General features: G+C 41.2%; 1 protein-coding gene across 3 annotated transcripts in view; it reads left to right on the top strand.

The window, feature by feature from the left end:
• BMPER (BMP binding endothelial regulator) overlaps window positions 1–27033 on the top strand; it is a 251913-nt gene that overhangs the window by 152503 nt on the left and 72377 nt on the right. For 2 of the 3 annotated variants that reach the window (XM_059396591.1, XM_059396589.1), the window contains exons 12-13: window positions 13605–13934; window positions 20686–21022. In XM_059396591.1, coding sequence (XP_059252574.1) covers window positions 13605–13934; window positions 20686–21022 — 667 coding nt within the window. The remainder of the gene's footprint in view (window positions 1–13604; window positions 13935–20685; window positions 21023–27033) is intronic. The other variant, XM_059396592.1, reaches the window with a different exon arrangement.

The following is a 27033-nucleotide window of genomic DNA, read 5'->3' as shown; positions in this document are numbered from 1 at the left end:
GGTAGACTTATTCTGAAGTCCTTTAGCTATGGCCTAAAGATCTCCTATTTTGAAATTCCTTTGACATTATATCTAGGATCCAGAACAAACCGTGGTCTCCTTTTTTCCTGCTCTGTCAATTATAAAAGCTCTTCTGACCTAGGGGTTTCTAGAGCAGACCAATGAAAGCTAAAGTACAAACTAAGGCTAGTGTTTTCTAAAACAGAAAAGTGACTCATTTCTGTCTTATTCAAACAAAATCACACACACCCATAGACACCCCATTAGTTGCTGCAGAATTTTCAGCCTCAGTATTATATAATTTGACTAGATAGTTTGACTGTGTTGTGGGTTACATCCTGCACATTGTATGATGTTCAGCCACATCTCTAAGCTCTACTGGCTAGAGGCCAGTAGCACTTCTCTCCCGGAGATTATGGCAATCAACATTGTCTCCAGACATTGCCAGATGTCTCTCAGGGTGATTTGTACCCCTCTCCCCAGGACAAATGGTTGAGTACCATCGGTACTCCTCACAGAGGCAACAGCATGGGTGAATGCAGAAATAAACACCTGTGGTATTAGTAGCAGTAACTTACTCTCAACACACAGTGAATAGATGAAATAGGAGCCCAGAGCTGGTGTAAAAAATGGCAGACCAGAAGTCTTTGGATGCAATTGAGTGTGTTTGCATTTCCATTACTTAGCCCTACAAAAAATGATAAAGGTATAATTAATCTTGATTGATTAAAATTCACCATCTTTGCTTTAGTTGCTATGAAGCTAGAAATAAATTTGTAGCCCACCTCTAACAGCAGGCAGTTTTTGAATAATAAGTTTATTCCTGACTTCATTTTATATGTCTACCCTTACTTATTTTGAATTGTTTAGTATGTATGCCTATAAGCTACCCCAATTCTTTTTGGAAGGAGGCAAGAATAAATACTTAGATACATATATAGTTTCATATGCAGATGAAAAGGATTGATTATACAGCTTTAAATACTCTACAACTTACTTTTATTACCTGTTATTGTTAAATGAATGTCACATTATTTCCAGCAGAGGTGACATCGGATTGTCTGTTCCTAAAACCCCACAGAATTACTGCCTTGTCGACTGGGTTAGTCTGTCTTGGTAGTGTGTCTGGGGCTCTTGCAGACCTCGGAAAAGAACAGCAAAGAGGAAACTTGAAGTAAATGTGTAGAACATTCCTATAGGCCTCCCTTTGCAATAGTCAGTGATAGTGGTAATTTACAATTCAGTAGGTGAAAAGCAAGATTTGAAGCTCAAATTTGTTGTACTTCCCTTGGTAGTGCCATCTTTATGGGGTTGATCTGAAAGGGCAATTACGATTCTATCAAAATTGACAAAAAAAAAAAAAAAATCAGACTTCATGTTAAAATCAGACCTGAAGGAAGAATGAGAAGCATTGTTGTCTTTTAATAACATGGATGTTCTCTTTCTCTTTGTCCAAATGAAAAGAATTAAATTTGGTTTGGGTGATTTATTTAAAATAAAATATTTAAAGTAAGCTAAACAAACTTTATAAAGCTTTCATGCAAATGTTGTTTCTTGCCAAAGTAAGAGCTCTAGCCTAGAGCTACTCTCACTCTGCCTGGGGTGGGCATCACAGGACTGCGAGTTGCGTGCCAAGAAGGCCACTGTCTGTTGTGCCTGCAGCCCTTGGTTTAAGTAAAATGTTATCTTACTGTGAGTTGGCAAGCATTAGGTGAAATCTCGACCGAACCACCCAGTCAGAGAGACCTGAATCAAATAAATTCTGCTCTGGCAGAATGTCTGTTTTCAGACATGGAAATAATACTCAGTGGCAAAGTTTTCACTGATAAGAGGTGTGTGTGTGTGCGTGTGCCTGCGTGTGTGTGTGTGTGTGTGTGTAGAGGGAGAGAGGGAAGTATGGAGGGAGGGAGAGACAGAGAGATGTTGATCATGGGAGAGAATTTAATCTCTTCACCATGTACAAGACCAGAGGCAGCAAAAGGCAGCCCAGATGTGGAAGCGCAAACCCAGATCCCATAGATTCGCTGAGCTATGCCTGTAGCCACGTTAGCCCTGACCATCAGAGTCCCAACTCAAAACAGAAGCTCACGATTACATAACACAGAGGTGGGTAGGGTATACTGAGCACAGATGAATATTTAATTGAAATAACCTTAGCTACATGTCCCACAAGTCACGGGAAATATGAGATTTCAGCAACTCAGGGTGCAAAGAGACTCACAGTTGCCAGGTGACTTTTTAAACGCTTCCAGGGTTAGTTTCCAGCTGTGCACCGCAATGGTGTGCCTGCTCCCGAGAGGACCCCCTGTCTGCTGTGTGCACTCATCAAGGGTGCTGTGGAATTGCCCTGGCTGGTTTGGGCACATCTTACCTAACTCCCCGGGCATGTCTACAGTTATCTCCAATTAAAGAGTGCTTGTAGGAGGGGGAACACAACAACAGTTTAACAAAACTGTGACCCCGGGGCCCATTTTATGAGAAATCTCCACTGACAGAGGTTCTGCAAATTAGTAGTTCTGTGTTTGAACAAGGTTCCTGGCCCCCAAGACTGTAAGCAACTCCAGGTCCCTTAACACCAAGAGTCTGTCCTTAACTCAGGAAAGCAAGGAAATTTGAAACCAGAGCTCAAGATGCTTGTAGAATAAGACTTTGTGGTGTTGACTTTAGCCCTGCCAAGGAGGTGTTAAGCTAAGTGGCCACTGAAGTTTCTGCTTGAGCATCTGGTGGGAGTTTGTCACTGCTCCCAAGGCCCAGCCAGCAGACACAGGTGGCAAATAAAACCCAACAGTATCACACAGGGTAGCTAGGAAGTCCCACCCCAGCAGGAGCAGCATTGGAAGGGGTGTGAGGACACCAGTTTGTTTTCTGTTTCATATGCCATTCTGTTCTAAGGGGTACTGTTGCTTTAAGTTTTCAGTCTGTGGGTTGACACAAAACTGAAAGAGGAGCCTGAGGTTATTCGGGGTCATCTTTTACCCACCACCTATTGTGGTTCCTACCATGTTAGTACTCCTTAAGTTCTGACTATTTAGTTAACAATCCTCCTCCTCCTCATTATCATCTCAAATAATAATAATGGCAAGAAATGCAACAGCAATAGTAGCGGCAACAGCTAATTATTTATTTAGCCTCTGCTGTGTCTAAGCATTGTCGAGGGCTAGCTCATTTGATCTTATTTATTTGATCCTCACAGCCCTCTTAGAGTCAGGTAATGTTAGGAGCTCCATTTCACAGCCGGGGAACTGAGGCCTAGTGGTTAAGAAGAATGCCGAGGTAAGTGTGGAGCCTGAGTTCCTACAATGAAATCTGGCCCCAGGGCCCAGCTGGAAGGTCTACCCCTGACTTGTCATTTGGTACAGTTTAATAAACCTTACAGTTAGGAAGGGGAGAGAAGGTCTGGAGGGATTTGTAATGGTAGGGATTAGAGGCTGGAGAAGGATGTTAGGAGGAGTTTCCAATTTCAGACCATTTCCCTCCACCCCACCCTGGAAGAAATGCCTGCTTGAGTTCCCAGGTTTTTGTCTTCCTGGTGACACCTTCACCTCTGCCCAGGTGCAGAGCTGTGGTAGTTTGTATGCTCTGTGCTCACTGACAAATGCAACTGGCTTGGTTTTCCATGTCCACTCATTTTTCTAGATATCCCTGCTTCTTGCTACCTTAGGTATTTTCAACACTAAGGTGAAGGCCTCTCCAAATTTTCTTACTTACAATATTAAAATACATGTAATTTTAAACTTGAAATAACTATAGAATTTCCACCAGGAATAAGGAAGAAGGGCAGAGTTGCTCTGTCACTCAAGACTCATAACCATTTCAGCATCATGGGATTGTATAAGTAGATGAACCGTAATACTGAGGTCAGCCCTTTCACTTCTCAGGTGAGGAAACTGAGGCTCCAGGTAGTATTCACTGAAAGAACTAGGTGAGAACCTGCTCTCTCTCTCTTTTTTAACGTTCTAGTCCAGTATTTGTTCTAACTGGCCTCCCTAGATCTTTGTTTGGGAAAGTATTCTTGACATAAATGCACCATTATTAAATCATTCAGTTAAAAGTTACTTTCTTGCTTAATTTTGAAAGAATATGTTTAGAATATGAAGAGATACATAAACTCATTATGAACCATCTGGTACATTTAGCCAAGTCTGCCATCTTGAATTTCAAGAAAGAGGCATATGCCTAGCTTTGACTGAAGAAACTGGTGACCAAAACCCCTTAGCAACGGTACATCTAAAATATAGAAAAGTGACCAGACGATGGAGATTCTGAAACCAGTATTACACTTTGTAGAAAATACCATATAATAAATTACACATTCCTGTACGGAATTATTTCCATACAGGGGGGACATTTATTCCTCTCTGGAGGTCATATCTACTATGAGCAAAATAAGAACAACAAAAGTTGTTACTTCTGTTGTCACTAAAGTTGCTCCTGTTGCCAGCAAAGATTTATTGAATGCAAGTGCATGTCAGTCCGTGTTGTGATAAACATTCTCCATGTATCCTAACGTTGAACCCTCAAAATGATCCATGAAGTAGAAGCTCTATTTTACAAATGAGAGATCTGAGGGTCTGAGAAGTTAAATAGGATGAGGGCAGATGATACTCTGCTCCATGAGACTCCAAAGCCAACACTTGTAAGAACTATTGCTTTCCATTGACTACATTTTTGTTTCAGAGGCTTGCCTCCAAACATATATGAAGTTTTCCAGTTTCTTTTCTCTCTGCACAACTAGAGAGCCATTGTATTTTCTTACCTTTTAAAAACTTACCTACATTTATGAGGTCACTTACCCTCCCATCTCTTGGGTTACAATACTTGAAGGTCTAGCCTTCATAAGTAGTGGTTTGGGTTTGGTTTCCCTTAGAGGTTGGAGAAATGACTCATTAGCTGCACTATGTAGTTCCCTTTGATGCAGAGTTTTAATTTATGAACTGTCATTCTTTCTTCTAATCACAGTCCCTTCCTGGTGAGTACTCCGCCTCCGCTGCAGCCACCATTCCACTCCTCTGCTCTGCCCTTCCACGTCTGTCCTTAGAACACGTATCTCTTCTCCTTTTGCTTTTCACCTTTTCACCCTGTGAGCTCATGGCTTTGCCTCCACAGTCCCTTCTATAGTTCCTTTCACATTCTGGTTTCTGATTTCTGATTTCTGAGGACCTTAATATGACTTCTTGACAAGATGCTGATATGGTCAATCTCAGCTTCTTACTTTTTTGGAGACCACATTCTTCTTTCAAAGTACTGCATTTGAATTTTAGTAACAGTTTCTACCTTTAATTCTCCTAATTGTCAGGGTTGGGAGTTGGATGGAAAAATGACTGGCTGTTTCCAGCCTCTATCTGTTGACTGAATTCTGGCACCCCCTTATCCCAGCTGCACAGGTTTGGGGCCTTAATGTTATTTCTCATGCTCTTGGCATTTCTCTCCCGTGTTGCTAATCAGTCATCAAGTCTGCTTGATTGTCTCTTTGTATTGTTTTTCTAATAAATAAGTTCCTTCCCATTTCCATGCAGCCAGACCTTCATCCCTTTGCCTGCAACTGACCTCAGTCTTCTCTCCTTCAGCCCTTCCCGCATGCCACTGGCCTTCGCAAGAACCTACACCGGCTACCTTCACTGTCTCTCGGAGTTTCTCAAAGTTTGTTTTATAAAATGCTAGTCCTGAGGAAAAGAGATGAATAATATTTTCAAAACATGGCTCTGTGATTAAATACATGAGGGAAATGCTGGTTCAAATAAACTCAAATATGTTTCTTTGCTACAGAATTTGCAGAGCCCTTTATATGCCAATGTGCAGGGTAAACTTGCAGGAGGGTGATGGAGTATGGAGTACCTCCCGAACTAATTTGAGCTGCAGACTTTTTTTTTTTTTCCTACTTATTTTGGCAGAGCAGCAGGCAAGATTGATGTTTCATGGGAAGCACATTAAGGAATGTTGGTTCTTTGGGATACATTTAAACTTCTCAGGCTGGCAATAAATCTCAGGCCAATTTATTTAGACAATTTGGGTGTCTCCTATCTCCCAAAGTTACTCCCCACTCTGGTCCGATCAGTCTCCCGCTCTCCTTGTGCGGGCTGCCACGTGACTTGATGAACACTACTCTTTTGGCCTAGAAGGCTTACTCTTCGCTAGTCCCAAATCTGCATTTTCTATGTCTTTCATAGATGGACTCATCTCACATTGTCTTTTCAACAGATCTATGTTTTATATGTATGTTACAGTCTTATTCAGTCCTATTTTAGCCAACAGTGGATGTCTATTTGCTGGAGTCATATAACATAATTATAAAACTAATAATATTGGAAGGGGAGGTGAACCATGAGAGACTATGAAAAACAATCTGAAAAACAACCTGAGGGGTTTGAAGGGGCGGGGGGTAGGAGGTCGGGGTACCAGGTGGTGGGTATTATAGAAGGCACGGATTTCATGGAGCACTGGGTGTGGTGCAAAAATAATGAATACTGTTATGCTGAAAATAAATAAAAAATAAATTTTAAATAAACTAATAAGAACTACTCTCTCCAGTATTCTGGAGGGAGCTCTAAAGGAAATCGATAAAAAGCTGGTACAGAGCCTGAATTTAGGAACTTAACAATGAGGTTGGGGAGATGAAATATAAAATACCAAATAAGAGAACCATGTAATATATTTATAACTAACTTCTAGATAGTAATCTTAAATGGAAGTTGATGGATTCCTTGATCAGTCTTGGCACAGAGTGGCCATGAACCTCTGCATTGGAGTGGATATACTTGTGTGCATTTGGTAAGAATAGTGGCTACACATTTCTTCAGATTCCCAAAGAGCTCTGTGATCCCATCTAGTTCACAACAGCCTTGTAGGATGCTGTGGTCCAGGGTATCAGTGGAACCATCGAGTGATCATGAGGAAGGTACTGGCCTCAGAGCTGCAGAGACTGGGTTGGACTCTGTCTTTACTGCCTTTGGCTGCATGACCATGGGTATCATGGCCACTTCTCCGAACTCATTGCTAAGAAATTAGGTTGATGAAATACAGTGTGCAGAGAAGTAGTGAGGATTAAAGTAGTGAGGATTAAGTAGTGAAAATATGGAAAGCATCTGGCATGGTACCCGGCATGAAGTGGTCACTTTAAATGACTCTTCTTGGCTATTGCCGAGTTCATTAGTTTCCTATTGCTGCTGTAGCAGATTACTACAAACCTGGTGGCTTAAAACAACACATACTGTTCTGAAGGTCAGAAGGCTGAAATGGTTCTGAATGGGCCAAAATCAAGGTATCAGCCAGGCTGCGGTTGTCTGGAGGCTCTGGGGGAGAATCTGTGTTTGTTTTTTTTTGTCTGGTTTTGTTTTGTTTTCTACTTTTTTCAGCACCTGGAGGCCACCCTCTTTTTTTTTTTGACTTGAGGCCCCATTCTGTCTTTGAAGTCAGAAATGGCACGTCCATTCCACCTCACACTGTGTCACTAGGACACTTATTTTCCTGCCTTTCTCTTTTGTTTATGGGGACGATGATGTTTGTCCTGCCTGGATTATCCAGGATAATCTCCCCATCTCCAGCTCAGCTGATGAGCAAACTTAATTTCATCTGCAGCCTTAATTCCTTTTTCTGAGAGCATTAATTAATTCTCCAATTAGTTAACTGATTAAGTAAGAAATCCTTTTGATAACTTGCTGTCTGCTAGTCACTAGATGTCTCTTTTAGTGAGTTCAGTGTGGGCATTTTTTTTTTACTAAAATGTATTCTTTAATTAATTAACCCACTCACTCAACAAATATTTATAGGTACTTCATATTTGGGAGAGCAGGCATCGCTATGAGCAATGCAAAGATGAATCCATGTAATATATATGTATACACAGGGCAGGGTGCCAGGCACTAAGAACCAAGTTTACATATAAGGGTTTAAAGCCTGGTTTAGGAGTTAAGGATACTAACTATAAGTTAGGGAGGAAATTGATTTATCATAAGCCTGTGATGGGTTTGGAGATAATATTTTTAACCCTCAAACTGAAAAATATCATGTGTCTATAGCATAGAGTGTTTGAAATAGACTGTCCCAGACAGTTTGAGCTCTATGGTCAGTTTTGCCTTTGGGATTTTGAGGGAAGAGAAATGTCTTTGGCTGAGACTTTGGGAAGGTGCTATGGGGAGTTAGCTTTTGAATCAGGAGGTGAAGGATCCATGTGCTGGAAACTGTGAAGTGTGGGACAGGTGCATGCATCTCTCTCCTCCCCCAGGAGCAAAGGTGAGAGATAGGGTAGCACTGAGCCCAGTTGGGGAGGTCGTAAATCAGCCATGACATTGGAGTTAGATTTATTTTAGATTATATCTTGAAGTTAGGGGCTGCTTTCTTTGCTCTTCTGTTTGGAGTTGGTGACTATATGGAAAATATGTAAGAAGAAATTTACATTCTTAATGGTATCTCCACTCAACTTTTTAAAAATGAGTTTTTCATATGTAGATTTGTAGATATGTAGATCTAGTTAATTATAGACTGGTGGAAATAGACCCATAACCCCTCTTCTGCCCCTCCCCCATTCACACAGTAAAGTTAGATTAAATTTTTACTTAAGAAGACAAAAATGCAAAATCTTCTAGGAATCCAGGTATCACATAGTGGAGCATCTCTTGGCCCTCAGGTCCCACAGGGCAACAACTGTAAGGGACTCCTCTGTGTGTGGCCAGAGCCTCCTGCATGGAGAAGATCAGTCCCTGCTGGGGCACTCATAGCCTTTTTACGTCAGAGACTTACATCGTGTACAGGGCTTGTATTAAGGGCAGTGTGCCTAATCCCAGCCTTTCCTGGTTCTTGACTCAAACTTGGCATATCATTGCGAATCTTACCCACCTGGGGTTCCCTGCATGGCCCAGTGACCCAGAGTCCCACAGGACCTTTTCCTGTGATTTGTGTTGAGAAAGGTTTAAAGCTGTGTTTTTTTTTTGTTTTGTTTTTTGTTTTTTTTTTTATTTGATAGACTTTCTTGTGGTTAGAACGTTTCCAGACGTAAGCTGATCTGTGTGGTGCTATGGTACTATGAGTAGGAGAGACCATCCTCTTTGCAGAAGTAAAAGACTGAGGACGGAAGTCATTTTCTATTTTTCAAAGTGATTTCAATGATGGGGGATATCTTATGACATATTAAGTGAAGAGGAAATAAAATTTCATGTACAAGATAATCTTAACTGTGTTAAACTACACACAACACATATGCACATACACGCACACACGCAGACACACACCCAGCCCCAAACTGTAAACAGTGGTTATTTCTTGGTCACAAAACCATGAATGATACTTTTCTTCTTCTGTTGTTGTTTGGTTGTGTTTTGGGGTTGGGGGTTTGGAGTCTGTTTGATTTCTCTTATTTTCTTTATAACGTGGAATTGTATAATTTTCCCTTAATTTTCTTTGACAGAGGTTTTGGGAATAATCACTGCTCTCGGAAGGAAGGCATTTCATTAAAATAAATATATTCATGGCAGAAATACATGTACCTGATGAGGTTAGGAGAAAAATATCAGAATTACATTTTTAGAAGCATCCTGACTCTCTTAATTCTCATAGCAGTCTTATTAAAGTATATAATGTCAAACCACTGTGTTTTAGCCCAGTATTTTTCATTTTTTAAGAAAAATATTCATATTCTAAAAGTATACCTAGACATTGTAAATAATTAAATGTAATGTAAACAATACTATAAATACACATAAACAATAAAAGGAAAAATATGTCACACTTAATTCCGTTACTTAAGAGAAAAAATACTACTCTTAATATTTGGGTTTATATGCTTCTAATTTTTTTTTCTGTGCTTAGACATTGTGTACATATAAGGAAAACAAACCAAAACAAAAAGGCATTTGATGATTTGATTTAAAGGACTATGAAAAAACGTACCACTACTTGTAAATTGGAATTTTTCTCTCTATCCTCTTGACTTATACATACTCAAACAAAATTAATTATAGAACGGTCCATTTGTCTAGTTCTGACTATCCTTCCAAGCTTTCCAGAAGAGTGTGACTGGACATCTGGACATTTTGGACTGCAGCTCATTTCAATGGGTCTGCTGGAAAAATGCGCGTGCATGTGCACGCGTGCACACACACACACACACACACACGAGTTTACAACATTCTTTTGTGTCCCTTAAGTGTTCTCTAGCTCTTTTCCTTTCCAGTTAGGCAGATTTGTATGACCCTGAGATTTTTCACTTCAAGCCATTTCTCTGGTGCATGTGTTCACTGTTCCTGCAGGATCTGGCACAGGGAACTTGAGGTGCCAGGAAAAAGGGCCAAGGTTTCAAAATTATTTTAGCTCATGATATAAATGTCCCCAAATATAACACATAATTCTCAAGCATCTTCCTAGTCATGAAATTTTGTTGGCCTCTTCTATCTTGCTGTTACAGAGAAAAATCATTCTGATCTCCAAACCTCTTTCTTCGACAAGTTAGGGCCTCTTGCAAAATATCTTCGCTGACAGCCCTGTTACATGTGATTTCCCTAGCCTGGTCTCCCTGATGTCCCTCATTGCTTTCTGCCCAGCTATGAGTAAGCTCAGGCTTCCCCAGGGCCACTGTAGGCAGTGTATTTTCTCTTGCTTCTTTGAGGATTTTCTTGGTCATATAACTGGTCTTATCTAAAGATACCCATATTTTGACTCTTTTTTTTTTAAGATTTTATTTATTTATTTGACAGACAGAGATCACAAGTAGGCAGAGAGGCAGGCAGAGAGAGGGGGAAGAAGGCTCCCTCCTGAGCAGAGAGCCTGATGTGGGGCTGGATCCCAGGATCCTGAGATCATGACCTAAGCTGAAGGCAGAGGTTTAACCCACTGAGCCACCCAAGCGCCCCTCACATTTTGACTCTTAAGAACAAAACCACCACAGCAAAAACAACAGAAAAGCAAAAGTAAGAAGAAAAAGAATCATTCATGGTTCTGCCACCAAGAAATTGACAATTTTCGGGTGTGTATTTGTGCATTTATTTTAAAACAGTTAAGATTATCTGATAGACAGGAGTGCCTGGGTGGCTCAGTTGGCTGAGGGTCCGACTCTCAGTTTTGGTTCAGGTCATGATCTCGGGGTCATGAGATTGAGTCCTGTGTCAGGCTCCCTGCTCAACGGGGAGTTGGCTGGAGATTTTCTCTCTCTCCCTCTTCCTCTGCCCATGCTCTCTCTCTTAAATAGATAAATAAATCTTGAAAAATATTATCCTGTAGGTAGAGTTTTTTTTCCTATTTTTCACTTACTATGTCATAAGTGCTTCCTCAATCACAAATATTATTCATACACTTTTTCAATGACTAGGTAATAGTTTATTTTATGGATTTACTACCAAGTGCTTAGCTATTTTAATTTTAAGACCGTCAAAATATCCATTTTCTAATGATGTATCCAGGAACAGTAGGCTTGTAGAACAGTGCTAGGTAATGAATTCTTGATAATGAATTCTTGATAAGTGCTAACTATTAGTGGTTTTGTTAATGAAAATTTGGATGCAGTTGTTGTTAGAAAACCAGGAGAAGCCATGGATTATCCTTGGTACAAGGGGAAGGTTGCCACTTCAGACTCTGGGCAGAAGGTGTAGGCATTCCCTGTTCCTGATCCCAGCTGAGAGGAGATCTCTTCAGGAGTATCTCAGCTCCTTCATTAATGCCTTGCTCTTTCTGGGCTGAGGTCCATCTGTTTCAAGCTCAGAGCTCAAAAGCCTTGATAGATTTTGGATTTTCTTGAGTATGCAGAGTTAAGAACTCTGAAAAAGCCCTTCTCTTGAATTTGGTGCATCTGGTGGTCATGTTAATAGTCTTTTTCTGGCACATTATAGTATTAACTCAGAACTATAATTTTTCTGATGCCATTCAGTGTGTCCCAAAGAACAGCTTTACTCCCTTGTCAACCAAACAAATACCATTTGCATGCCAGGGAAAGATTCCTTTTGTTAGACTGTGAGGGAAATGTGTGATAGGACAATTTTGAAAGCAATCACATGGAGAAAGGACTGGCACTTACATTATGGGGTGGTTAGATAGAGGGGAATGGATATATTGGTTAGATAGAGGGGGTGGATATAAGATTAGAAAGCTAGAGGTGGGGTCCCATGTGAAGCAACAAACTGAGTATAATTGGAATCACAAGGAAAAAATCAATCAAGAGAAGGACAAGAAGGGAACAGCAATGAAGGGCAAAATAAATTTTGTGGCTAACCTCTCAGAACTTCTCTCCCCCTCCCATTTCTTCCACTCTCTTACTCCAGGTAGTGCCTTTGCATATTCCTTAAAGCATTTGCTCATTGAAACTACCCTACACACCAAAAACTATATCTTTTTGAGTCTCTATCAGATACTGACAAGGAAAGCTTAAAACAAATAATTAATTTACCAAATTCCAAATACATGTGATTTATATGGAGTCAAATGTACTTGACATATAAAATGACATAATATATTGTAACATAAGACAACATTATTCTCCAAACACTTTAGAAATTAAAAACACATGTTTTCCTTGGATCTCACTGGTCCTGTCAAATAAATTGGCACATCCTTCCTCTGTGTTAACTTTTAATTCTTCTCTTACATGTTCTGAGCAGTTGCTGATAGAATAGTTTCATAATCTGAACCTGTGCTGGTGATGACTGGAAATTGATCTTTTTATTATAGTTCTTTTATCATGTGGGCTCCTTTATCTAAATGAATTCCTCATTTCCTGGTTGTTCATGCCTCCCCGAAAATAGATAAAATATATTTACATGGAGAACAAATCATTGCTAAATATAATTAAAAAAAAGAAATATTTAATTTTCTATAACAATCTTTGAGGTGCTCCCAGTGTCAGACTTTGCCTGGGTTTTACAAATATTTGAATAAATAGTACTTTGAAGTGATGAATGCTTTGGAATTTCTTAATTTATTATATGATGGGTTTTATGATTTATTTTTATCCAATCTTGGATTTTGATAAACAGACCAAAATATAGGAATCTTGCACATGTAAAAAACATAGAAACTATTGATTTTGTCACTACTTTATTTCCTAATGGTATTAGGTATGTGTCTATTTGGCAATTCTATTTATTTGTCCTTAGTAAGTACATGGTGTTGAATACAATACCTTAAAAAATGAGTAACACTGAGAATACCATATTTCCATATTTTTTTATATCTGTTAAATGGAAATAATACTATTGTTTTCCTGTATTGTCATTTACGTTGTTGCCTTTTATTCATTTTTGGTTTTTGTTTATATGGGTTATGAAGTAAGGCCAGTTCTGTTTATGAAATTATCTTAGTTTCATTTCTCTAACCCTTAAAATAAAGACCATAGAGGCATATGAAGGCTTCAAAATAGAGATGGCTTAAAACTTTCAAAGAGTTATGAATAACTTTTCAGTATAAGAGCAGCCAAAGTATTGCCCGTCCTAGGACGTTTGGCACAGACTTTTAAAACAACCAAACGTATTTTTTGTTTTAAGTTGATTTCCACTAGTGCATCTCTGCTAAGGCCCTCCCTTACCTGGCAGGTGCCCCCATCCAGGTTAATATTGCAGGGACCTCTGATGTCTTTTTGAATCCTGCGCTCGGTTTATGACCTGCTTTTGTCTCTCACTCATCCGCAGAGCCCGGCGTTTGCACGGTATTCGGAGATCCCCACTACAACACTTTTGACGGACGGACATTTAACTTTCAGGGGACGTGTCAGTACGTTTTGACAAAAGACTGCTCCTCCCCTGCCTCGCCCTTTCAGGTTCTGGTGAAGAATGACGCACGCAGGACCCGCTCCTTCTCTTGGACCAAGTCGGTGGACTTGGTGCTGGGCGCCAGCACTGTCAGCCTCCAGCAGCACCTGACCGTGCGCTGGAACGGCTCGCGCATCGCGCTGCCCTGCCAGGCGCCGCAGTTCCATATCGACCTGGATGGCTACCTCTTGAAAGTGACAACCAAAGCAGGTGGGCTTCTGTGTCCCTCTGGCTCTCTCCTCTGCCTCACCAGCCCGCACAGCCACACCACCCAAGAGCTCTGCTTCTTCCGCGGAGGTGGCCAAGTGTTGGGACTACAGGTGTGGCCTCATGCCCACTCACTTGGGTTCCAAGGGGACACCTCCAAGATGGCACAAAAGAGCAGGAGAAATTTGCACACCATGGAGCTTTGAAGTTCAGTGCCACTCACAGCAGTCTTGCAATCTGCTGACTTCCTCGTCCAGAACAGTATTTGTGCTCTCCAAATAACCTCCTCTTTCTCTTGTTTTGTTGCAATGGTAGACCCTTGATGTCCAGTTTGGAACTGTCAGTGTTTCTTCCAGCTCAGCCAGTAATGTGCAGTTTCACATCTGTGAGAAAGACTGTTTTCTTAGTTAGCATCTGTCCCAGAAGTGGGGGAGTCCTCAATCCTAAACCACAAATGTGTGGGTGTGCAGGTAGGAGTGTACATGGCCAAGTGACCTGCAATCCTGTCCATTCCTGACCCAAGGGAAGGTGCTTGTTGAATTAGTGAATGGCTAAAACCATTGGCTCTGCTGGAGGAAGCTTAGGCAGCTCTGAGCGTGCTTCCCCCAGCCTTGGGTCCGTGGACCAGCCTGCCACTCCCTTTTCTCAGCATCCCCTGTTGCCTGCCACATACTGGACTCTGTATTTCCCCTCCATAGACTGACACATCCCCCCTAGGCCAAACTGTTCGTAGCTGCTAGGAGGTTACTCCTAGGGGCTCAGAGAAAGGTCACATTCTTGGGAGCTACCTAAAGAGGCTTCTTAGAAGCAGAAGTTTGCCCTTCGATATCTGCCCGAAAGAATGAATTCAGCTCATTTACACCTTCAGTTATATCATGTCTGATTCCTTCCGCACTGCCTTTGGTTAATCCATATTGTTCGTCGATTTGATACTGAACTGCATGTTCTCCTGGTGAATGTTATTTCTGTCAGCATGACACTTGAGGAAATCAACATACTTCTTGCTTTTTATATTGAAGAAAATGTAACAGTGTAAAAGCATCAATTACATTCCAGTTCCTTTAGATAATAAGGATCCAAAAGGGAAAGATTTGATAGAGCAGGCCCTTGTGAGGAACTCTAGAGACTGTTCTCTGCCGTACCTTCAGAACGCTGTTAATTATTTCAGTTCAAGCCAAAATACATTTGACAAATTGATCCGAGTTTATGGAATGCCAGCTTAGCTAAACAAAGGCAGGAAGCCAAGGCGAAGCCCAGGGAGCTTTTATTTAGAGAGCATAACATGGTTTTGGTGAGAAAAAGTTAAATATTAATGTATTGGAGCATTCTATAAAGGGAGAAGGACTCCCAACTTCACTTTGAAAGTGGCAGGTGTGAAGAGCTCTATTTATTCAATTTTAGAGGGATTAGTCCTCTTCAGAAAATTCAGACACCTGTTGTTTTATTCAAATGACATGTCACTCTGTAGATGTCAGCCTCAGCTCATTTCTTTAAAGAGAGCAACGGTTTGTGGCTCCCTATCAATTGTGCACAAGATGACTCATTATTACAGAGCGCTAATTAGAAGGACCTTGCTGATCTGTTTGCATCCCAGAGGAACACAGTGGATTCTACCGATACGGAAATTATTGGCCGACCCCAGCCCAACTTCCGAAGGGATCCTGGACACTGGAAGTCTGCTAGCAGTCTAGGAGCTTCGATTCTGTTCTGCCCATAGCTGGCAAAACCTTACGGAATAAGTGTCCTCTTGTCAGGATTCCACATCGTAAAAATGAATGAAAGGTTGAGGCTGCTAAGAAAATAATACTAGATCATAAACACCATAATTAGATTAGTGGATTTAACTCTTCTCAGCCTTGAACTCGATTTTACAATTTCCTTTCCTTTTTTTTTCCACAATGCAAGTAAGTTATGTAATGCCCATAATACCCAGCTGAACAACTGCCCGTAGCATAAACTTTCTGTCTCCTAGGGAAGAACTGTATTCCTCTGGGCTCTAAACTTGCTTTGAGATTATCCTTGGAATGAAACGATTCCATTTCCAGGCACAAGTCTTCTCCTAAAACCAATCTCAGTTTGTACTACCCCTGAGGGGGATATTTTCTTTTTATTACCTATTGATTGTCCATTTAAAATATCACAATATATCCTTGGAGTGTTCTTCTCCCATAGATTATCTTTTAAATTTCATAAACTTGTATGATCAAAGGGTCCTTTCTTCAAAATAACAGCTTAAATCAAGTCTGCAGCTGGAGGATGAGAAATGGGGAGGAATGACTCTTTGCCCCTGTGGTTTCTGAACTCAGCACTTCAGGAGGGAATCGTTTGGCAGAGGAGCGCAGGTGGCTTGCTGCGTGGTGGGATTAGGCTGTAGTTGCTTACCTAATAACAACAGGGGTGGCACAGAGGGCACGGAGCAGGCTTAGTAGCTGGAGAAAGCTCTGCTCACCCCCATCACGCTCCGACCCCAACTCTTGGCAGTTAGTGAATAATTTAAAAATATTTCCTTTCTGCCATCTGTTCACTTCATCAACTCTACCTGAGAGAGTTACGTCAGATCCACCCGAAGGCATTAACACGTGGGAGTGTGGGGTTTTTTAAATTTTACTTTTGGTAGAGTTCTGTACTTTATGAACCTGGAGACTACACATATTTTTCTTATTCTTTTTTCCTTTGGTATAAAATCTGAACAGAAAAACCAGCCATTTTAAAGCATCATATGGATTTGTCTATGGGTTTTGTACCTCCTCTGTCTTTTAAGGAAACACCAGCAAAAGCAACAAGAACAACAAAATAACAAAACAAAGCAAAACAAAAATGACAACAAAAGAACAACAACTTCCTTCTCCCTCCTCCTCCCCGCCCAAAAAACTAGTGGTCTGGAGCCCGGCTACACATTTGAAGGGTAAAAAACAAGTTGGTAAAACATTCACTGTGTGAGGAGGGATCATTGGAAGGTGCTTCCAGCAGTGGAAAGAATGTGGCTGCTGCTCACACCCCCAGATGGGACATGTGCTTTGGCTTTGGCCTTCTGACTCTGCCAGTTATTTCTACCTAATTTCCCATGCAGAGGAACGGGGAAACTCATCCCAGCTGTAGAAAGGGCTAACCCCAGCCCCTACCACAATGTTTTCATTTCATAAGATGCCTATTTAAAATATCTCTTGGAAGAGCAATTTTTTCAATTACAACTTACTCATTATTTTGCCTGTCACTATTGTAATTTACTTTGCATGGATTTTACTCATGTAGAGGGTAATGACAATCAGGCAAACACATGTGTGTCTGGTACAGCAGTAGACAAAGGTCTCTATAGTTGGGTAAGTCATCCCTATATGATATGAAGCTTAGTATCGGGCACTTGAAAATCCTCTTATAAACAAAGAAAAGAAGAGGAAGAGAGAGTGGATTGCCAAGTATTCCTTTACTCTGGGGACCCTGTGTGGGTTTTTTGTTTGTTTGTTTGTTTATTTTTCTTTTTTTGAATGACTGAGAAGAGTTTGGAAAAGAGTTTACCCAAAAGAGTGGGTCTTCATCTTCCCAAACCTGCATGGACCACCAGTCCATTACCTGAAAAGAACGTAATTATTGGCTTGTTCGCCGTGAGCTGATTTCTGACAAAATCCGTTGCCCAAAGTCTCAAATTTGTTATATCATTGTCAATAATGATGTTGGAACTCCTATGGATATACATTTTCAACCGTAGTGACATTTGGAAGAATAGTATTTGCCTACTGTCTAGGAAAGAGATTTGCAGTTTGGAAAATTTTGCAACATGGAAAGTCTCTGGAAGTATGCTCTTAAACTTAGAATGTTATATGGAATTGGTTTTCTTCCCTCATTTCTCTTGCTGGGCAGCTGCTTGGCTACAGGCTTCTGAGGTCATGTTTCTTCTATACCTTAGAGAGTGTATTACAAATCATATTACAGTTTGCTTGTCTTTTTTCAAAATTGTTACTTCAATGTCTTGACTAGCATGAAATTCACAATTTCTTTGGCTTTGCAGATTCGTTGTGTCAATTTACAGGGTAATTGATTCATTTAGTGAGTATATACTATATACCAGATAATGTGTTAGATGGTGGGGTATGAAGAAATATAAATCACTTTATAAGAGAGTTGTGGTTGTCAGAGGTGATGCCATTGTCTCACAGAGATCCATCAAGGTCAGTCCAGTGTGTGGATCTCAGTGTGTCCTTTCTCAGATCACCTTGTCCTCTTGCTCTACTCTCTTCACCAAATTACTCCTAAGAGAGACCTTTTTTTCTTTCAAGTTTCTATTTAAATTCCAGTTAGTTGACATACAGTGTAATGTTAGTTTCCATTGTAGTATTTAGTGATTCCTCACTTACATGCAATACTCAGTGCTCCTCACAGAGCCCTCCCTAATCCCCATCACCCATTTAAACTCCCTCTCCCCATCCCCTCTCCTCTGGTAACCATCAGTTTGTTCTCTACAGTTAAGAGTCTGTTTCTTGGTTTACCTCTCTCTAAAGAGATTTTCTTATGACCTTCTTTCTTGCTTCTTTACCCAACTCTATTTAATTGCTTTTCTGAATCCAGCTCCTTCTCCAAACCAAGAAATCTTCTTTATCATTTGCCTTGGACCAAGAATGCTTCCATTCCTTTCATTGACCATGCAGTGATTTCCTTATGGGCCTTTCTGTTTATTTCTTGGGAAACCCAGCTTTAGACCACTAGTTTATTCTATCTGTAACTCCCTAAAGTGGATCTGTAACTCTTTCTTGTGGCAGTTGTGTGGCCTACTCATAGGAATGCTATTTGGCTAGCCTTCTCTCTTCTTGGATATGTTCAGACTTAAGGAATATTGGCTTTAGAATCCTACTTCTGGGCATTTCTTACTGATCTTACATCACTCTAATTTTGTCTTATGCCAATTTTACATCCAGACAAGATCCATTCTCTCGTTTGCCACCCCTTTCTACCTTCCCATCACTGCCTCATCTCCCAACTTCTGAACATCTTCTGGACATTTTCTCACCAGCCTAATAGTGTAAGATCTTCTAGGAGAAAAGTCATGTTGCTCTTTCCAGAAGCTCAGAACAGGCTAAATGAAAGACTAGAGTTTGTTAGAAACCCAAGAGGGTAAGATTTAAAAACACACATGGGAAGATTTTCTCTTTTTCTGTTAAAAAAGGGACTTTTTCCTTTGGCTTGTCACTCTTAGGAGACAGTGACAGTGAATGAGGTGAAGTCCCAGGGCAGAAATGCACACACAAGTTGTTGTAGATGTTCTCCTGGTGTTTGTGTCATCGAACTGGTACCTACTTCACCCATTCTCTGGAAACTCATTCACTGCCAGGGTATTATCAGTAAAGCAGTAAGAAAAGCTTCCAACACACATTTGAGACATAAAGAAAAACTCAGACCAGGAGAGTGTGTCTTTTGCTCTGGATTGAGTCTGAAAATGCTTTTCATAAAGTTCTCAGCTTTATCTAATGGACAGCATCTACACACACAATATCAGAATGTACGTGAGAGCATTTCTTCTTGACCTTCTAGTCAGACTGATCTTTGATCAGTCAGGATCTTTGACAGGATAACCTAGCTGTCCTATAAGTGACACAGAAATGTCACTATTCAGTGGGGTCATAGGCTGATGGATCTTGAAGTCTTGGGCCACCTATCTGAAAAAAAGAAATGAATGTTTAAAGACAAAGCCTCTAATATTTTAGATGGTCAGTTCAGCAAACCAAGAGGAGCCTATGTTCTCTACCTTCTGGAGCAAAGACTATTTCCTTGGTGAACAAGGTTGTTATGTCCTGCTGATTCTTTCTAGCACATGAGGAATTTCTCTCCATGGCCTGGTAGCCTCCAGCGCCTCCTCAAATGTTGAAGTTTATGTATGATAAGCTCAGGGCTGAGGAGGTTGGAAGGGTTCCACAGCACCTCAACCCTAGGAAATGATGATTAAATAATTATCCTTCTCTCAGGGATGTCTGTAAAATGATGAGGAGGCAAATGTTTTCATTTCAGACATTTCTATACCAGTGTTTTTCTTTGAAGAGGATCTTTTCAGAAGCTATATATTTATTACTTTAATAATTTCACTGTAACAGATAATTTAGTATTTGACATTTAGTGTAATTACATGTGGGATTTTGGATTAAGAAAAAATTACATTAAAAATTATCATCTTTGGGACGCCTGGGTGGCTCAGTTGTTTGGATGACTGCCTTCGGCTCAGGTCATGATCCTGGAGTCCCGGGATCGAGTCCCACATCGGGCTCCCAGCTTCACAGGGAGTCTGCTTCTCCCTCTGACCTTCTCCTTGCTCATGCTCTCTCTCACTGCCTCTCTCTCAATAAATAAATAAAAACCTTAAAAGAAAATTACCATCTTTGTTATCTTTCCATATCCACATTTTACTTATCATTGGGTACATGAAAGCACAAGTTGGTCTAACACAATTACTAGAGAAAAGGGCAAAACTATAACCCTAAGAGGAGCATGGTCAATGAGTGGTCCTCTACAAGTTAAACAAGGGTATGTTAGGTATCATATTTAAGGGCAAACTTTGTACAGTTTTAAAATTCTGAGCCTCCAAAAGTGTTTCATATGCTATAATACAACATTTAATATGGTGAGATTAAACAGTAACCAAGAATTTGGATAGAACCTTTCTGTTCCTTGTTAGAGGCTAGTCATTTGTACTATGTAAGGATACATGTGCTTGGGAATTATTGGTGGATTTATGTGTGGTTGATCCTCTTTTCTTTTCCTTTTCCTCTAGGTTTGGAAATATCCTGGGATGGAGACAGTTTTGTTGAAGTCATGGCTGCCCCCCATCTCAAGGGCAAGCTCTGTGGTCTTTGTGGCAACTATAATGGACATAAGCGTGATGATTTAATTGGTGGAGATGGAAACTTCAAGTTTGATGTGGATGACTTTGCTGAATCCTGGAGAGTAGAGTCCAATGAGTTCTGCAACAGACCTCAGAGAAAACCAGTGCCTGAACTGTGTCAAGGGACAGTGAAGGTAAAGCTCCGAGCTCATCGAGAATGCCAGAAACTCAAATCCTGGGAGTTTCAGACCTGCCACTCAACTGTGGATTATGCGACTTTCTACCGGTGGGTACAGTGCTTTGGGGGATGGGTTTTGGTTAGAGACCAAGGACTGACTCAACCTTGAAACAGAGTGTATGAAATTTCTTGGCATACAAAAGAAGGGCACCCAGGGCACATGGTAAACACTTCTTCTTTCTTGTGTTGTAGACAGATCTTATCTTGACTCAGTCCCGCATTATATACCAAATTAAGAAACTGCAGGGAGTATTTCAGAGTTATCTCCTAGAGGTCATTCTGGTTTTTTGTGTCTGCAGGCTCACTGGGAAGCTAGTGATTTTTCTAGGTGTTGGCTTGACTCTAAGGTTGAGGAGTGCTTCCCAACTTCTGTCTGTACAGCAGTGGTACAGGACTGAAGAGCAGAGGTGGGAATCACAGATAACTCTGGCTGCCTCTGGATGTTTGAGTAAGCTTGGTTATTTGAAGCCTGAGGAAGAGTTCAGGTCTAGCCCCAAACCAATCTGCAGGTAGAAAACAAGGCAGTGAAATGAGAATCCCTTGGGTCTTGGCCAACTCTCAGACTTTGTATCCAAAGTCAGAGGAGAGTAGAAAAAAGGCTCAAAGATGGAAGTAGGAAACTCTCTCATTGAGAAAATGGATTCCATAATTTTTTCTTCCATACTGCAAGGTTGCATTTGTGAGTTGATGAGTCTGGCCTGGCTGTACTTCCATTTATTACACAATTCCATGGGTTCAAGAGCTATGACTGTCTATAACTTTAACCACTACGGGTGTGGGAGGAAACATGAGACGACACAGCCCAAAAGGCCTTGTTGAAGTGATTTGCCTGTGCCTCTTAAAATGAGAAAGCTCCTGTGGTCTGAAGCCACAGAGAAGTTATTTTTACTCTTTAATTGCCACCAGTTTATTTCCCCTAGTCCTCGTTAAATGTGATGTTTTTTTATTTGATCTTTGGACATAAAAGATAAAATTCTATAAAGGCAGCTCAAAGTGGAGTGGAAAAAGGACTGTCCCTGTCATCACGCGCCCCTGAACATGGCTGCATCTGCCAAACCATTTGGCTCCAGCTCCTACGTTTAGCTCTTTCAAGCCATTTTCCTGTTATAAATTTGAATTCTCTGGGCTCCCTTCTTCCTCCTTCCTGTACCACCCCCCAGATCGACCCCACCCTTGTCTACTGAAATTGAAGGATCTTAATGTAAGACTTGGGAGTGAGTTAAACAGCTGGACAAACAAACCAGGCTTCATTTGGAATCTAAATACCCATCACTTGAAGGTCTGAGGCAGAGCAGTAGAGCATAGCAATTAAGAGCTTTGTGGTCTTCCGGGGCTAAAAACCCAGCCCAGCTTTACAACCTTGAACAATTATTTAAGCTCTCTAAACCTCAGTTTGCTTATCTGTGAAGTGGGGATAATAAAAGAAGCCACCTTAGAGAGTTATAATTCAAATTTAGTGAGATTATGAATGTCAGTGTATGTGCTCAGCCCAGTGCCTGTACATAGCAAGTGCTCTGTGATTAATTGATGGCTGCTGTAGTTTCTTCTATTAATTAAATTAAATGGTGAACAAGTATAAAGACTTGTTTGGAAACCCCTCTGCCCCATTTGCGGGTTTGAATTGGACCCTTCTCTGTCTAACATAGATGGGAAAGGCTATGCTTTTCCCAGGGCCCCAACAGTCTACACCTTTGATTTTTATCCCATTTTGAAGGAGTATGTTGAAAACAGGAACTGTAGAGCAGGCCTACAGAGATTAGTCCCTTTTTGCAAATTTCTGTTTCTTTTCCCTGTGGCGATTTATTTCCTCTCATGATCCCTGGACTGCAAACAGGAATCTGATGAGCACCTTGGCAGAAGTCGTGAGAAATGACATAGACACGAACAGAGAGAGGCGGAATGGTGAGGTGGACACGCAGATGCTTGCCTTCCGCCCTTGGAAGTTGCTGCTGCCGCCACAGCAGCCCAATGGGGCTGCTTATTTGCATTAGGGGCTTGATGTGCTGAGTTTGGGGTGTTTAGGAGAATGCTTCTGGGATCTCTGTGATGAGGACTGGAGCACTGGTTGTGGTGGCAGGTGAGCTCACGTTTGCTGTGCGTGGGCTAGTGGCAGAGCACCCTTCCATGGCCAGTCACCCCTTCCCAGAAGAGGCAGGGGAGCTCAGGAGAGTGGAGCTGGACAGTCCTGCCTGTCACACAGCCTGCTGATGATCTCATGCCCCAACCAAGAGTGTGTCTTCTGTGCCTTTTCAAGTGAAGCTGGCCAATGTTAGGGAGATCTTGGGTTTCTTCCTTTCTTTCAAGCATCCATGTGGGAGGAAAAAGAAAATGAACAAGGTCAACATAGGAAGGTAATTTTGTTCCCAGGGGATCTCCTGGGAGGACCAATCTTAGAGAGGCTTTAGGAAGCAATGGACAAAGAATGTGTTGGGTGATAGCAAGTTGGACCTAATCTCAGCTCTGCCACTCTCCAGCTGTGTGGCCCTGGTGGCAGCTGAGGTTCAGATTCTTCACCTGTGGAATGGGTATGACAGTAACTGCCTAGTGGGGTAGCTCCCCCAGGGACTGAGGTCAACGGACAGTGCCATGTTGTACATGGGAGACGACCGGTGCTGGCTCAGTGGCTCTTGTCCTGTGTCCCTTCCTTTCCCCAGAGAATCTCGTCTTCAGCTCAGCCACTTGTCTTTCTGATTGGCGATCACTTCCCCTGCTCATATCATGAAGAATCGATTAGATAGATTCTCACTGATAAATCCATGGAACAATTTAAAAATGAGCTGTTTCTCATTGGTGACACTGAGTGAGATAGTAGAAGACAAGACTCCATTTTGATCCTTTTAAAAACGTGTGTTTTGTCTTATAAGAGTAATCTATATGTTCGTTGTATGACAAATATTAAAGTGAATAAAGAAGAAAATAGAAATCATTGATATTTCACCCATGTAAATTTTTGCCCATAAATTTTATGTTATTGGTGGAATTTCTAAGATGAATCTGAAAACATAGACATGACTGTAGCTGTGACCGTATTTATGAATCAAGGATTTGCCTTGATATCGTGAAAAGTCATACACATAAATTGTGTATGAATTTGATTCCTTGCATTTTCCCTTCACCCTCTAAAGAAATATGAGTATTTCCTGTAAGGACAAAGAATAAGGTCACATGTCACAAAGGTCACAAAGGCAGCCTTCCAAGCATCACTGTGTTTGTGACATGGAGAAGGGAGAGAACAAAGAAGATAATTTCTCTGAGGAAATGTTACTCATCTGATAAATTCCACAGGGCAAATTCTATTATAAATATGAGATAGCTATTCTTATAAAGTGAAAATCATAATTCTCATTTCTCTGAATAAGAGTTTACTTTTGAGATGTCTAGGATTTAAAACTCTTGTCTTATGTTGGTCTTTTGTCTAGTCCAACATTTGAAATAGTAAACTGTCTATTGTCTAAAAACTTCAAAAACTTTGCAGATGAATAAGAAAAGCAGGATTTTTGTGTCTCTTTTGGGAAACTTTTTTGTTTTTTCTGATTTTCTTCACAAATCAGTTCTACCCATCATGGCCTCATTTGGCATAAAAATGTAATATTTAATTAAATACTAATTTAATCTTTGTGATCAGCCTAATTTGGTTTAGTTCAGTAATTGAATATGTTTAGGTGCAAGATAATTTAATTATGAATCACATAAAAATTTTAGCTGGCTGCGTTAATAATGTGTCTTAAGTCCTAGAGTTGCTAATTGTCTTTAAATTAGATAATTTCCTTTAATAATGTTTTACATTCTCCTTTACTGGTATGTTAACAGAGAAATTCCTAGTAGCTAGGGGGGTAGTGTATTGTGGAAAAATTGATATGAATTCATTTGAATTCTATTTGGATTCATGCATAGGCTCCCCCAAGGGAAATATGTCACGTATGTTCACACCTCTCTTCTCATGTCTCATGTTCACCTTACTTTCCGGGCCTCATGTTGCCCTCTCTATTCGTGTTTCCGATGCCAGCCGAGACATCCAGAAGGAATAGGCAGACTCCTTCCGCCCAATGCGCCCCAAAGTTTCCCTCAAAATCCTTGGCAACCAGCATCAAATCTGCTCCCCACTTGCTGTCTTGGGCCACACTGATGAGAAGCTTCAGGTAGCCCTGGGCAGGGAGAAGCCAGGAGGCAGGCTGGGCTGTGTGGGTCAAACTGGGGAAAGAGAAGACCTCATCGCTGCGTATGAAACATCAGCAGTGGGCTTTCTCCCTCATGCAGACCCAAAGCCCAGTCAGAATATTTCCAACAAAGTGTAACCTGACGGCACAGCAGGGCTCTGAAGTCAGGGCAGGCCCACATTTCAGAGAAGTCAGGAAAAATGGCTGTGAACTGCAGCAAAGCCCAGGCACGTACAGACCATAGTCGTCTCAGGACCGTTTTCCTCTCTCTGCTCTCCTTAATGGGGTATAATTCACCAGAGCAAAAATTCTGTTCACTTGTTCAGTTTGGGAAAGTGTCTGGGGAGTCCCAGTCTAGGAAATGTTCTTTTTTTTTTTTCCATGCTGTGGTTTGTACAGCTGTAAGGAATTGAAGGATTGCCAGAGGATTCGCAGATGTGTCCTTCCTGCAGAGGTACCGGGAGGTAGGAGGTGGGAGCAGCACAGGAGAACGCTGGAACTTCTATCGCACCATGGTGCTGGATATACTGGTGTCCGGGGACTGACAGTGGCTTCCTTCCAGGAGAAGATCACAGACTTTGGGGATGACCCACTTTGTGTTTTCCTATGAAGGAAACTAATCATTTATGATAAAACAAGAGAAGAGATCAGGCGAGAAGTTCAGGCTCCGTGTGACTGTTTGTGTGTGAAAAAGTCATATAAAACTAACTGCAATTCTATAATTAAAATCAGCCCAATCTTCCCTTGCTTCAGAGAAGAACATGCTGGGAACATTTCTGTTTGCTTCTTTTAATAACTTGTCTCAAATCACCATTAGAACTAGGACCCTAAATCAAATGAGATATTCATTTTAAAGTGTGACATTATAGGCCTTTTTTTTTTTTAATTTTTATTTTGGCACATTAAGCTTTTTGGATGATTAGTCCCTCTGAATCTGGCAATAAGGTATGCTGACAGCAGGTGGCAGTAGACACCTCAGTTATACGACCTACCAGCCATCACCCCTTACAAGTCCACCCTTAAAGTTTAAACCGTTTTCCCTACTCGTTAATGCGCTCTCTCTCTCTCTCTCTCTCTGACTTCTTCCCTAGGCTGCTCCTTTCACTGTATCTAAATATACAATGCACATTCCTGCCTCTGGGTCCATGCCATTCCCTTCCTGGATGCCCTCATTTTCTGCACTGATTTAAGCTGAAAGTACTGCTGAAGTCTCATCCCAGGCCACTTAAGTGTTCTTTCTTTGGTTTCTTAGATATGCTGGTTGTGTTTATCATTATTTAACATACACTCTGGTGCACTGCCATCAGCTCTCCAGCATTGAGTTTTAGGTTCACTGGGGAATGAGAGATGTCTTTTCTACCCTTTTGTGTTTCACCCAGCATCACCCTGGGAAGTCACCCCTGGAAGGAAATGTTTCTCAGCTCCCTTGCTAGCCTCTCTTCCATTTTTATCCTCTCTGATCTATGATTTCTACTTCCCTTAATTCCAAGTCCATTTTAGGTCTTTATTTCCACACTCAGTTACGCACTTATAGTCAGAGTGTTCTTGCTTCTCTGTGCTATCAGGGAATAGATGGGTCAGGGCAGGCAGGGCTTCTGGTCCACCTTCCATGCTCCAACTGTCAGCCCTTCTTACTGGGTGAACCCATTGCTGTGACTGGCTCTGGAGCTTACCACTACCTCTGCCTACTCATAACTCATTGAAAGCCACTTGGAGGGGCGCCTAGGTGGCTCAGTCAGTTTAGCGTCTGCCTGCAGCTCAGGTCATGATTCCAGGCTCCTGGGATCGAGCCCCACATTGGGCTCTTTGTTTAGTGGGGAGCCTGCTTCCCCTTCTCCTCCCCACTCGTGCCTCTTTCTCTATCTCTGTCTCTCTCTAATAAATAAAATAAAATAAAATCTT

Source organism: Mustela nigripes, chromosome 4 (genome assembly GCF_022355385.1).
Source record: "Mustela nigripes isolate SB6536 chromosome 4, MUSNIG.SB6536, whole genome shotgun sequence".
Lineage (NCBI taxonomy): Eukaryota > Metazoa > Chordata > Mammalia > Carnivora > Mustelidae > Mustela > Mustela nigripes.
Note: the sequence above shows the minus strand (reverse complement) of the source record. Positions and strands in the feature narration are given on the sequence as shown.